This window comes from Geospiza fortis, unplaced genomic scaffold (genome assembly GCF_000277835.1).
Source record: "Geospiza fortis unplaced genomic scaffold, GeoFor_1.0 scaffold104, whole genome shotgun sequence".
Taxonomy (NCBI): Eukaryota; Metazoa; Chordata; class Aves; order Passeriformes; family Thraupidae; genus Geospiza; species Geospiza fortis.
The window spans coordinates 7,051,298-7,064,181 of NW_005054325.1; the positions used below are offsets into that span (position 1 = coordinate 7,051,298).

The following is a 12,884-nucleotide window of genomic DNA, read 5'->3' on the forward strand; positions in this document are numbered from 1 at the left end:
TCTAATAAACTATTCCACTGGAGGGAGAAAAATACACCAAGGCAAGGCAACACGATTCATCTCCCCACAGAGGAATGCGAGGGAGGGAAAAATGCCATCACTGCACTGAGACATGCTGAGATTCCAAACGTCCTAATGCACAATCCTGCTCTCCATCTCACTGGCTCTGCTGCAGGCACACCTTTCTTATCATGACAAGCAAGTCACTCGTGAACCTGGTTTGGTTCCTCTCTGACTGTCCTTGATCTCATGTCCTCTTCAGTAGAATCTTCTTGGGATATGAGAAGTGCAGAATTCAAGTTTTTTAGCAAGTACATTCATTCTGAAAACATTCTCATCACTAATGAAGAAGTAGAACAAGTAAAGATGAATAATGTTTTTAATTTCTATATGTTCTCTATCTGCAGATTTATCCCAATTATTTGTGAAGGAGGACAGAATTCTATGCTGGAAGATGATTAACCTCCTTGCAAGGCACTCAGCAACATACTTGTGATTTGTGTGGCATGTTAATGATTTAATTTCCATGAAATATGCATCCCAAAACTTGGACCATTTCATGCACAACTATTTTCAAAGAAGCACTACACTTGACTGCATTTTTTCTAGGCAAACAGATGTTTTTCTGGTATTTTCAATCTTGTCATATTTATCTGTGAAAGTGATAAAGTTAAACTGCATAACACTTTGTGAAAAATTCAGCAGCAATTTATCCTTAGCATATGCTTGTCATTTCTTTCAGTGAAAGTTTTTCCAGTGTTTCTGGCTCCCTTGGACGAGCTCTTAAGATTTTTATCTCTGAATCTTTTCCCTGTGCAATAATTAAAAAGCTTTGGAAAATAAAGGGTAAGAAACTGAGATTACAAAATAGACACAATAAAGAAGACTTTAATTTCTTACCAAATTCTTCTTCTCCATCCTGGTCATCTATTAAGCCTACTGAGACTCCCAAATCCATGCATTTCTTGCTATGTGCCTTTGACTTCATATGCTTTGTTAAGTTTCCTTAAGAAAAAAAACCCAAAAACATTATCTGCTCTGTGAGTATACAAATGTCTACAAATATATGCTCAACGTGTCCATCTTCTTCAGGTACATTTATAACAACCTTACAATTTGATTTCACACTTGCTAGAACCTTGTCCTTCAATGCAAGCTGTCAAGGGCTGCAGCAGATTCACTATCCTGAATGCCACCAACTGGCTGTCTACATTTAGGAAGTTTTTTATTGAGTAAAATAGAAGAGGATGGAAATTCTAAATTATTATGTATTTTGTACTGGTGTAAGAGATCCCTCCTTTGTTTATGGCAAAGTACAAAAAGGGGTGATTCAGTCTTCAAAGTCATGTTGACAGAAACCTATCATGTGAAACTGAAGTTCGTATCTTGCGGCTCTTCTAGTATTTGATGAATTCTATTTTTAGTGTAAACACTTTCAATGCCAACTTAAGCAAACATGTTAATTTTATTCAAAATCAGAGCATGAACATAATTGATCTGAATCTCAGAAGTGAATGTGCAGCTGAGAGGCCCACAGGCTGCTCTCCCCTTCTCCTTTAAAAAGAAAATACGGTAAATATCAAGAAATGGCTAAGATTTTATCTAAATGATAAAATGCATGTCACTAGAAGTAACTGCCCACCTTAAACTTCACAAAAAATTTTTCTTGGAGATATTTAAATAGGAAAAATTAAAGTGTAATGCTGACTCTTCTATGGTTATGGAGTACTTTACTTCTGCTTTGAAATGAAGGTGGTAACTCATCCCAAATGTTGAAATAATTGTTGTGAATATATTGACTCACAAATAGCAAATTTTCCAGTCTTTGCACACTTCATGAAGCTGCTGGCTACACTGTCCTGTCATGAAGAGTGGCTTACCAAACATCTAACACCCAACTGTGTGACCTGACTGCCAGCAGCAATGGCACAAGCCAGGCACAGCAAATGCAGAAGAGGATGTGAATACAAATATCTGCTATGACTGAAACCAGGGAGATATTTACATGGGCAGTACTTAATTACTTGAACTTGGCCAGCACCCCTCCTCTGCAAAAACCATAATGAGAATTTACTGGGTTTGCACTCCAGCATTTCATCTGGATGACCCAGCCTGTCAGGATGCAGTGATGAGTTTTGACACATCTGAAGCCTATTCATCCCACTTTGTGCAGCACTGCGTTATTTCTTGGAAGTTTTCCACCCAACCACTGTGTAGTCTCAAACCCACTAAAAACACAAATGTTCCTGAGGTTACAGCTTGGGGGGAATTGTTGCTAAATCATGTTCAAAGCCAAGAAAAATGTTACTGCTTTTTTTTCCCTGAAATTATTTTGGCTGTGGACTTCTCCTGTCTGTTTCACTTGAGTCTTGGATGTTCTACTGTTTAATATATTGCCTGCATAAAGTGGGATACACTTAAGTATCTAAAGTTCTAAACAGGCTTTAAAAAGTAGACATCCAACTCTGGGTCTTAGAAGGTCAAGTGAAAAGCAAATCTTTGTCCTTCAAGAGTAAAAAAAAAATCATTTCAATATAGTAATTTATTAGAGGCCAAATTCTTTCCTAGAGCAATTGGTTGAATGCCAATATGAGTACAATATATGCCCATCTCCTACCTCCAAAAGACACTGTAAGGTATTTAAACTTCTGTGTCCCATCTCTATCCAGGATGAGCAGCTAACCATCTCACTTGTCTTCACCTAACCTTCATCATACTCCTATGATTTCCCTCTTCCACTCCAATTTCTCACCCACTGTGGCACACCAGACAGTTCATCCATATGAAGATGTGATCATATGAATAAATATACAGAATACAAAGGAAAAGCAGGAAATAAGTTACAAATATTTGAAGCATTAGATAATAAAATGCCACAGAGAGGGAACCTCTTTAGTTCATGAACAGTCAACTGAGAGAAGGAAAGAATTGTACTTTAAAGTAGAAAGAAAAAAAGGGAAAAACATACCCACTAAAGGTAATGTAGCCTTACCTTTAGTTTTGAAGGAAAAGTTGCAGTAATTACAGTGGTAAGGACGGACATCGGTGTGTGTGCGAATGTGCTTCTTCAGCATGCTGGGCTTCTTGCAACGTATTCCACACTCCTCACAGATATACTTCCCTCTCCCTCTCCCTCTCACATATACATAGTCTTCATTTGACTTGTACCTAGTAACAGTACCATGAGAGTAGGCAATGAGTTGTAATGGAAAAATAAGTCCAGCTAGAAACCCTCATCTACCAGAGTTTTTAAAATAACACATTAGATGAAAATCCATGACTGACAAAACCAATCATGGTCTTTGTCTGCTCACTCCTGCATGTATTTGTTAAATTCATATCTATATTTATCACTAGCTAATCATAGACATGTTTAGGAATAGAAGCTAATCTTTTTAAATAAAGGTACTGTTGATAATAAGTATTTAAAGATTTCAAATTTCTTCTTAGCAACACAGGAACATATCTTTTAAAGGTATCAGTTCTTGGAAGCAAGTTTGAGCACCATGAGGGAGCTTTAAAAGAGCATCTTGGAGGCTCTGCCTTGTGCAGAAAAGGAGTAACATTAGTTTCAATGATGAGAAAGTCTTTAAAATTCCCTTTCAATGTCCTCTGGACTCAGCCTATAGGGACTGTCTCTAGATAGAAAAAGTCATTCGGATTCAATTATGCCCTTCATATTTCCACTCAAGGATGCCGAATGTTGTGTTAAGCTTTTGTGACCTGGTCCTTGAAATGTCTGCATCTGATCAGAGACACAACAATATTTTACCTGGGCAGCTGGTAATGATTTAACTGCTGGCCTAGACTAGATTCAAATTGGGAACCAGTAACTAAAGCCCTACAGCTGACCATTGAGACTAATCAAATGTGAACTATTTGTGTTACAAAATTTTACAGGTGTCACTGGCACTTTTCTATTTAAAAATCTGCTTTTCTATTTAAAAATCCATTTTTCTATTTAAAAATTTTATAAGATGTTGCACATAGTGCAACACTGTAGCTAAAGCAACAGATATTTACATCAGGCCGCAGATTTGAAGTATTATGGTGCAGGGAGGAGGGCTCTCAGTAAATATTTCCATGGCACTTTTCAAATCAGAGCTCTCCAGCCTGTGTATGCCACAGCAAGCTGCCAGACAGACATGACACTGCAGGCTGCTGCTTAGTCCCTGGACTATTTCCTCTCCAACTACAGTTATACAACCTTGCTGCAGAATAGGTATTATTTATCATGTAAGAGAAACATAGGAACAGAATTTACATCTCTGGCTGTATCTAGCTGCTCTTAGCACTCATTAATGCTCATTGCCTGGAAAAAAAAATGAATTGAACAGCCTACTGTTCTTTATTTTATTACCCCTTCTCATAACTCTCATGGCTCCATGCTACTGATGACTTTCCATTTTTCTTGGAAACATAAACCAACATCCACAGACCACAATATGGCAACCATTGTTTAAAATAAATCAATCAGGAAGCAACATCTCTGCAAAGTCTAGAATCTAGGAAAAAATATCTTCCCAATGATATCTAGTATACAAAGTACAATACTTGCCCTCCATCAAATATTTTAACTCTTCTTGGTACAGTTTTGATAAATGAGTTTTCTTTATCATGTTCAGTGCTCGATTCAGAGCTTTCCTTATTGCTGAATTCAGTTGGAGTCAATTTTTTCCTGTTAAATCCTCTCTGAAAGAAAATGAGATATGCTTATCATTAGTGTCTTTCATATGCTATTGAAACATTCAAGTTATGGTGAATAAAAGCATCATAAAAGCCACAATTCTAATAATTGGTTTTTAAAACTGTTAAGATATATGAAGCAAAAAATATCTTTTGCTAAACTTCTTCTCTATTATGCATTGTCTGTTTGTGGGCTGCTAAATCTATCCAGAGATTACGACCCTGTAGGAAACGAGGAATGTTTTGAGTCTGAAGCAGGACATTCCTTTTCCTTGTCCTGGGAAGATAAAGGTGATGCTTTTTAGCTCACAAATAGCCTTCAGAGAAAGATGTGTACAATCAAACTGAAGTGCTTCCTGAACAGCAGTACCTGGACCAACCTGTCTGCTGACCCAGGATACAGCAGCACCCCATGGCCTGCAGAAGCTGCCTTCCCATGGCATAGCAGAGAGGAGAAGGGTGGGAAGAAGGGGTGTAGCTAGGGAGGTTATTAACAGGTAACATTTCTGAGTGCTAATGCTTTCCAAGAACTACAGCTCTTTTGCTCTGGAGACTGACTGCTCCCCATTTGGTGAGGTTATTAACAGTGGTTCCAGAACCCTCCCAAAGCAAGACTCCACACTTAATTTCCTACTGCCAGACCAAATTACAACAAAAAGCATACAGTTGTCTAGCAGAACAAGATTTTATTTCTTCACTTTGCCTGATTGTTAGTCAAGGAACTTTTTTTTGTTTGTTTTAAGGAGGATGAGTTCCTCCAACATTTGCCAATTAAAATCTACTCCTTCCAACTCTAGGATATTTATAAAATGGGCAACAATGAAGGAATGATCCAATTAGCCAGCAATTATTACTGCTATATTTATAAACTGTTCTACCCACGTAGCTGGCACATTTACCTCATTTGCTCATATTGATAAGTGAATAAAATGATGAGAGAAAAAAAAAAAGTCTGGCCTTATGTTTTTCACTCATTATAAAATTTAATGCTGTAAGCTTGTGAATTCTTGGCAAGAGGAATGACTTCACTGGCTGGCTTAAAATGACTGATCAGTTATGCTGGTTGTTACATACATTGAAGGGTGACATCATTCTGGCACCTGGTTCTTGCCCATTGTCCTTCACGCAGCCTCAGACACTGCCTTCACTTCTAATTCCCACAGGATAAGGAATTAACACAGATCAGAGGAAAAGCATCTTCCTATTCAATTGAAAGCCCCAGGAAGCTGCACATGCACAAGCACTACCCCAATCCATACTGCATTTTCAAATGTTTGAGCACTTCTACCAAAGCACACATGACAACTCTGCCTGTGTGTAGGAAGAAAGAAATTTCACCCTGCATGTTTTAACAGCACTCATACAAGGTGAAAGGAGATGATGCTTTGGATGAGAAATATCAGAAGTGAAGCCTGCTCCAATAATCACAACTCAGCCATTCTGCAGCTCCTATACGCAACCTGGCACATGAACTGCTTTTGTTTCCACTGCAAACAAAGAGTAACAAGGCGAGATTTGTAGCTTAACTGGAAAAGAGCTGTGGAAAATACAGAATACACACAAAAACTAAACACATAAATATTTCCAGCAGCTGAAATAATGCAATCTTTTAGTGCCTGATCCTTCAATACTGTATACTAATTATTTTTTCCCAGATTGATTTTTTAGTAGTGAAAAGACAAAGGAAAAAGAAAGATTACAGAAGTCCTAGACCCACGTTATTACCCAAACTATGATGAAACTGTTAAGTAAGTTGTATATTTACAAAAGTATTTAGAATGAAAAAACTATCATGAAACCAAGTACCTCTGATGCTCCCACTACCCAATCTTTTATTTTAAATACATATCTATGTACAGATATAAGACAGCCCAACTTATGTGTTAAAATTATTTACCTCCTTTGCTGTACTTAAGTTTAATGGTTATTTGCTGCTTTAGGAAATTGTTTCAGTGTCTTGGACATGTAAAATGCTGATGTAAAAAAAGCATTGAGTTTCCATCACAGAGATCTACAGAAATGCTCACTGACAATGAAAAAAGTCTGTTTAGGTTTTTCTACAAAATTTCAAACTGATGATGAAAATGACTCGGTCCCTCTGTACATTTTAAAGAGCAACCAGTCTCTAACCAGCACAGGTTTCTTGTGTGGAAATCCTTTAATGCACCTCACCTGAAATCCCCCCAAACCCTACATGAACTGGTGGAAAGGGCAGAAAAACAGCAGTGCTGTAAAATGCTCCTCTCTATGATTACTTCTGCCTTCTGTTTTTAAGAGACACTTGTCTCTCTACTGCCATAGAGAAAAGGGCCATGATTCATTTCTACTTTACTCATTTTGCTCCAATTTAACTCCACTGTCCTCAATTACTAGTATAAAACTGAAAAAACCCCATTGTTCTTAGGGCTGTCCAGAGACCTGAGTTCAACAGATACTTCTGGTATTTTACAACATCCTTTGGAAAAAAAACGTGCTCGCAGCCTGAATCATCAAAGTTATAAATTTCAGATTAGAATATTCATTAAACATTTTTCCCACTGGCATGCAGTCACTTGGGGAAAATGTTTTTAATATCTTTAACCTTTTACTAGTTTACACATAAAAATCTTCTGCATTTAACTACTTTCCAGTGGTGAGCTGGACTGTTGTGGCATATCATCCAAGAAAGGAAAGCTTTCCACAGTTAGGAGAAACTTTCCATTCTTCAGCCTACCCTTGCTCAAAAATCATCACCCTGGAATATTGCACACACTACTGATTCACTTTAGTGAGAAGAGCCAAGATCAATGTGGAGGCTTGAGAAAGATATAACACCAGTGAATTCAAGTGAGAAAAATTGGTGAAAAGTAGTAATAAATTGAACAATAAAATAAAAAGAGGATGGAGATAAAAAAAAGCCTTTTCCATGCAGGTGAAACCTCCTCCTGTTACATTTTAACATGCTGCACTCATTCCAGGAGCTTCTTTCACAATAACATTTTGTGGTTTGTTTTCTGAATCACTGGAACGTGGCAACTTCACCTATTGCCGCTGAGCAATGAATTGTGAAGAGCAAACAAAGTCCCTGGGTTCCTTTTTGTTTGCATTTTGTTCACGTGCATCTTCCTTTCCCATGGTACCTGTTGTTGAAAGAGCTGCCTTTTTTTGTGACAGTGATTAGTAGCAGTTATGCAGCAGCACGAGGTGTCTGTAAACATGGTTTAGTTTTGGGGGCAAACCCAGAACAGTTCAGAAAGTTGGTTTATCTCTGTGAGAAGATCAGCAGTTAGAGCCCCATGAGCAGAATACACCAAATGAGTCTGGAAAGGGCTACAGCTGTGAGAGAGAAGGTGAGATATAACAGTACTGCATTTTTATTATTATTAATAAATTGGATTGTGGTAACACTTAAAGCTCTCTGTCAGATCAGGGTTAGAATCTGCAAACCACTTGAGCAAACACAACCCCCAACACCTGCAATCCAAACCATGGTTCCCTAAGGAACTCAGGACCCTGCCAAGCTTCTAAGCAGGAAATCAACTACATTTTTTTTAGAATTATTTGCTATTTTATTTGTTTGTGCTGAGTTTTTTGGTTTTGTGTTTGTTGTTTGTTTTTTTTTAATGGAATATTAATTTCCAAAATGATCTCCAATGTTTTCCATCCTCAGACTCCAACAACAACAATAACAACAACAAAAAACCAGTGGAATCGCTGGGCCTGAGCTGAGGAATTTCAGTTTTTGCTTTTTTTAAACATAGCTTCTGGGAGGAAGATTCCAAGCCGGCATCAGCTATTCCATTACCAGGTCTAACTGGAGACTGGTAACACAGAGATACACTGTAACAGCAGCAACAACATCATTCTGGAAAACAGCGGAAATCCTGCTACTGTAATCATTAGAAGGGAAAGCAGACAATCTCTGGATGTATTAGATAGGAAAACCTATCAGGTCTTTGAAATTTTTAACTTCTGCCATGGTACACCTTGCTCATACAATCTGAGGTGCCAATTAAACTTTAATTGGTGCCATTTGCTGCACTTCTTTCCTTAGTAATGGCTCCAAGCAAAGCCTGTAAATCAGCCCAAGCAGAGCTTTAAAACTCTTCATTTCCATCATGCTCATGTGCTTCATTCAATATGTCAGCAAGAAAGACTGAAGAAAGATTAGTAAATGTGTTTCTTTTGTGGCAGAAGCACTGTAAGTGTACCTGACAGCTGCCTATTACAGCATTTAAGCACTCCTGGAGTGTTTTAAAATGGTGCTGTCAAAATATTTTTTAAAAATATTATTATCCATTATTTGTATTCTAAACAGAATTTGTTTCTACAGAAAATCTGTTTTTCAAGAGGCATACAATTGCTTTGCTATCACACTATTTCTTCTGAAAGACTGTTCTTCAAAAATAAAACAAACATGACTCGATGACCCAAGGATGTGAGACTTGCCTTAGAAAGACTTGCTCAACTACATACAATGAAAAAAGCAAAACATTTGTTTCCTTTTGTGTTTTTTTTTTAATTTAGCACTATTTAAGTGCAACATCTCATGAAATGTATGAGGAAGCAGACTGAAAAAAAAAGGCAGTAAGAGTTTAAACCAAGGCAGCACACTAACATGGAACCAACAATTTGATTCAACTGCAGCACTAAAACAAAACCAGCAGCCTGCATGCATTTTCTACAGGGAACATTATGGATAAAGTTTTGAACTCCAATATAAATGTTAGCAAGTCTCCCACTGATTTCAGGAGGACCACATTTAACTTTACTGTCCTTTTGGCCTTAAAGGTTTCAGCATATCTTCCTGTAATTCTGAAACTACTTCACTTATCACACAGTTTCTCTTGCTATTGCTTTTCTCCCCACTGACAATGTTGTATTTTAGCTAAACATTTAGCACAGAAACATTCCAGGGTGACCTCTGACAGCAGCAGTTTCTGTCCCTCAACACCCACACAAACAGGGGTCTTTTCCCGAGGCTGTGGAATGTCTCCTCTAGAGTGACTGCTGGTCTATGGACCCTGAATTCCAATGTCTGGGACCTTTTGCTGATGGCAGTAGGACAAATTTCAGTTACTTCTACCCCCTTGCCAAACAAACTCCATGCCCTGAAGGATCATGGAGAAAGGAAGGTCTATGGCTTTGTGGATGCCCTGTTTTTGCCAGCTCCAATGTGTTTGGCACCAAAGACACAGCCTATGCAGTGCAGAGGAAGGAAAAGCACGAAACCATGCTGCATGCTTCAGAGACCTTTACAGCTTCAGTAGATGGGACAATAAAATCCACTACTGGGTCCATTACAGAGACACAGACACCTGCTGTCATAATGCAGGGCTAAGAGCCACCTTCACCCATACAGAGCGGTGGTTCAATCACTAAGAACACCAAACCCAGTCTAAACCAAAGAGCTTTGGTCCTGTCCGTAACAAAACTGTCCAGCAAGTTTCTTGATCACATCTGTGCAGCCCCAAAACAGCTAAGGAAATAACAAGAGACTATTTTGCTCTGCCACTTTGGACTGTGGAATGATGTGGGTTTTTTATGTGGGTCACAACCTTTGCCTGGATTACACTCCTCGGCACAAGATTTAATGTTATCTTTGGAGCCATATCAATCCAAGAAGTTGTCAGTGGTTTTATGGCAGTGGCAATTTTGTTTAAACCTTGCTATTTTTGTCATTATTTCACACCGCTGATTAACCAAGGTGGAAGAAAGGGAAATGTTCCTCTCACAATTAGGTGATCAGTGATGTGAAAACTGTTTTCATGGTGTATCCATGGACACCTGCTCAAGCTGAGTACTCTTTTGAAGCAGAAAATCCCTCATTGCTCTTTCCTTAGCTGAATTTTAAGGCAAAATATGTAATTATGATCTTAAATTAAGTTAGAAGTGTTTAAAAAATATTTATATCAGACTTACTTTGTTCTACCCTTTGCATGACAAAAAAAATAGCCAGACACATTTCTGCCACAACACTCAATACACAGATTTAAGCCCAGGGACTAATTCCCATTAAAAAATTATAAATCCTTATGAACAGGTTTCCTAAATGAATTACTTAAGATCTATTTAGCAGTTTGATCCAGCATAATTAGAATAAATAAGCACATATATGGTATGTGTCAGGCATATTACATTCTCTAAAATAAGAAGAAGCATGATTTCCAAAGCAAATCCTCTGTAAATGATCAGTATACAGCAAACATAGATTAAGTACCTTGGTCAAGCTGTTCTTCCACTTGCTTGAATAGACCAATACATCAGATCTGGGGTGTGTAGTTCTTGCTAGAGTGTACAGTGGCTTTTCAACTTTCTGTTTGGAATTTAGGAGGGAGAGAGCTACCTTTGTCGACAAACCAAGTGGATTGGGGTTGTTGGGACTAATGGTCCATGTAGAATAGGCAGAGATTTTTTGATCATTTTGCAGCAGGTGCAATGGCTTTCTCTTCATGAGGTAACACCAGGTAAAATTCGTTGTGGTCTTGAGGCTTGGAAATGACAACCTCTGCAATTCTCCCACATTCATCACAGCCAGTGTTGCTACAGGCTTTGCTTGGCCCGGGCTGCTGATGTGGGTGCTCTCATCACTGTTACTTGGGGACCTTCTTTCTTGGCTGCTACTCACAGCCTTGAGAAAAGAACTCTGGCTATTCACTGGAGACAATTCAGAAGGTTTCCTAACTACAAACACTGGTGATGTGGAAGACTTAAGGTCTTCAGATTCTGGTGATTTCTTTAGGGTTTCTGAAATCCCAGTGTCAGATGACTGATGGTCAGGCAGGTCTGAAGTACTGGCCTTGCTGCTTTTTTCATGCTGTGTAACAATATCAGGATCCAAGAGGTGATTTTCAAGAGGCTCTGTGGTGCAAACCTGTCTTACCAATACTGGTTTCTTTTGCTTATTAGTAGAGTCATTAGATCTAACGTTCAGCGAATGCAATGGTCTAGCATCTGTCATACAAGCAGCTCCACTCTCATCTTTAACACGTTTTTGCTGTTTTTCCATGGCAATATCTAAACTGTTTGCTGGGGAAAGCATTCGTTTACTTGAAGCTGTAACTTCTGGTTGAGGGAAGAGTCCGCTAACTGGCACTTTCTGAATGATATTTGAAGAGCTTGACAAAGGTGAATTTCTGGTTCCACTTTCCAGTGGTGAATTTTCAAATTCAAATGAATTTGGCAAAGTCCTCTGATGATCTTTGTGAGATTTTGGCAGCTGAGTTTTGCCTTCAAGTGTTGGCACCATCACAACATTTGTTTTGCAGAGGGACTGATTTCCCTGATCCTGGGTCACTAAAATGTGAGGCAGGGGTGTAACAGTTGCGAAGCCATAGGACGGCATGCTGCTCTGAATACGGACGGGAACCACAAAAGGAGGAATCTGATGAATCTGACTGCTGCAGTTATTAGGAACAATTTGCTTTAGAGGAGGCACAGAGTATGGACTAGACATGTCAGAGAGTTTTGTCTGCACTTCAAAGGAAGAAGCATTCTGGTCCACCCCAACTTGACTCGGACCAGTCTGAGTTGATAAAGTATTTTTTAGTAATTCAGAAGAGTATGTCTGACCTATATGTAAAGTTTTAACTTGAAGTTGATACTTTGGAGCAAAACAGTCCTTTTTTTCATCAGGATGACAAGAAAGTGAGTTCGTGCTTGCTTGCTCCCCTTGGGCTGATGCTTTAGTAGACGTCTGAGAAGGCTGATGAGTCAAGGATGGCTGGCCTTGATTATTCAACATGTGATCTAGAGGCTGCTGAGGCGAAGACAGGCTAACAGGATTACAATTTTGAATCGTTGAATGAGGTCTGGAGTTAGTCTGTGAATGCTGAGTACTTGAAGGAAACTCCACCAGGGGTTTGCCAGAGGTCTGCAGCCTGTGCAATGGCACTGTGGGCACATCTGTGGCATGAGCTGCCTGCAATGAAGAAGTCGATTTCACTTGAGGCTGTTGATTTTCAGGAGCAATATTTAAAGATATTTGTCTTACAAATGGCCCCCTCCTCCTTTCTAGCAGAGGCACATGTCCAGCAGCTCCATTTGCAGACGACACTTTCGGAGTGGCTACCTCTACAAGAGGGACAGGTTTTGATGGAGACATGCTTCCATAGTCGAAAGACTTACTCCTGTAGTCCACAACATCCATTGAGGGCTGTGTGCAGCTGATCTGCTCTGAGGCAGCACGTCTCATTTCCCGGTAATGAGGTCCAGGCACT

The 12,884-nt window shown here is 39.0% G+C and overlaps 1 protein-coding gene across 1 annotated transcript in view; it reads right to left on the reverse strand.

Annotated features, from left to right (window-relative positions):
- The window catches only part of HIVEP1 (HIVEP zinc finger 1), a gene marked incomplete at its 5' end in the record, with an annotated part of 51,468 nt that overhangs the window by 15,485 nt on the left and 23,099 nt on the right, over positions 1-12,884 (reverse strand). The window contains 4 exon segments of the mRNA XM_005421017.3: positions 901-1,005; positions 2,993-3,168; positions 4,559-4,692; positions 10,886-12,884. The exon segment at positions 10,886-12,884 is cut by the window's right edge and continues 3,928 nt beyond it. Coding sequence (XP_005421074.3) covers positions 901-1,005; positions 2,993-3,168; positions 4,559-4,692; positions 10,886-12,884 — 2,414 coding nt within the window.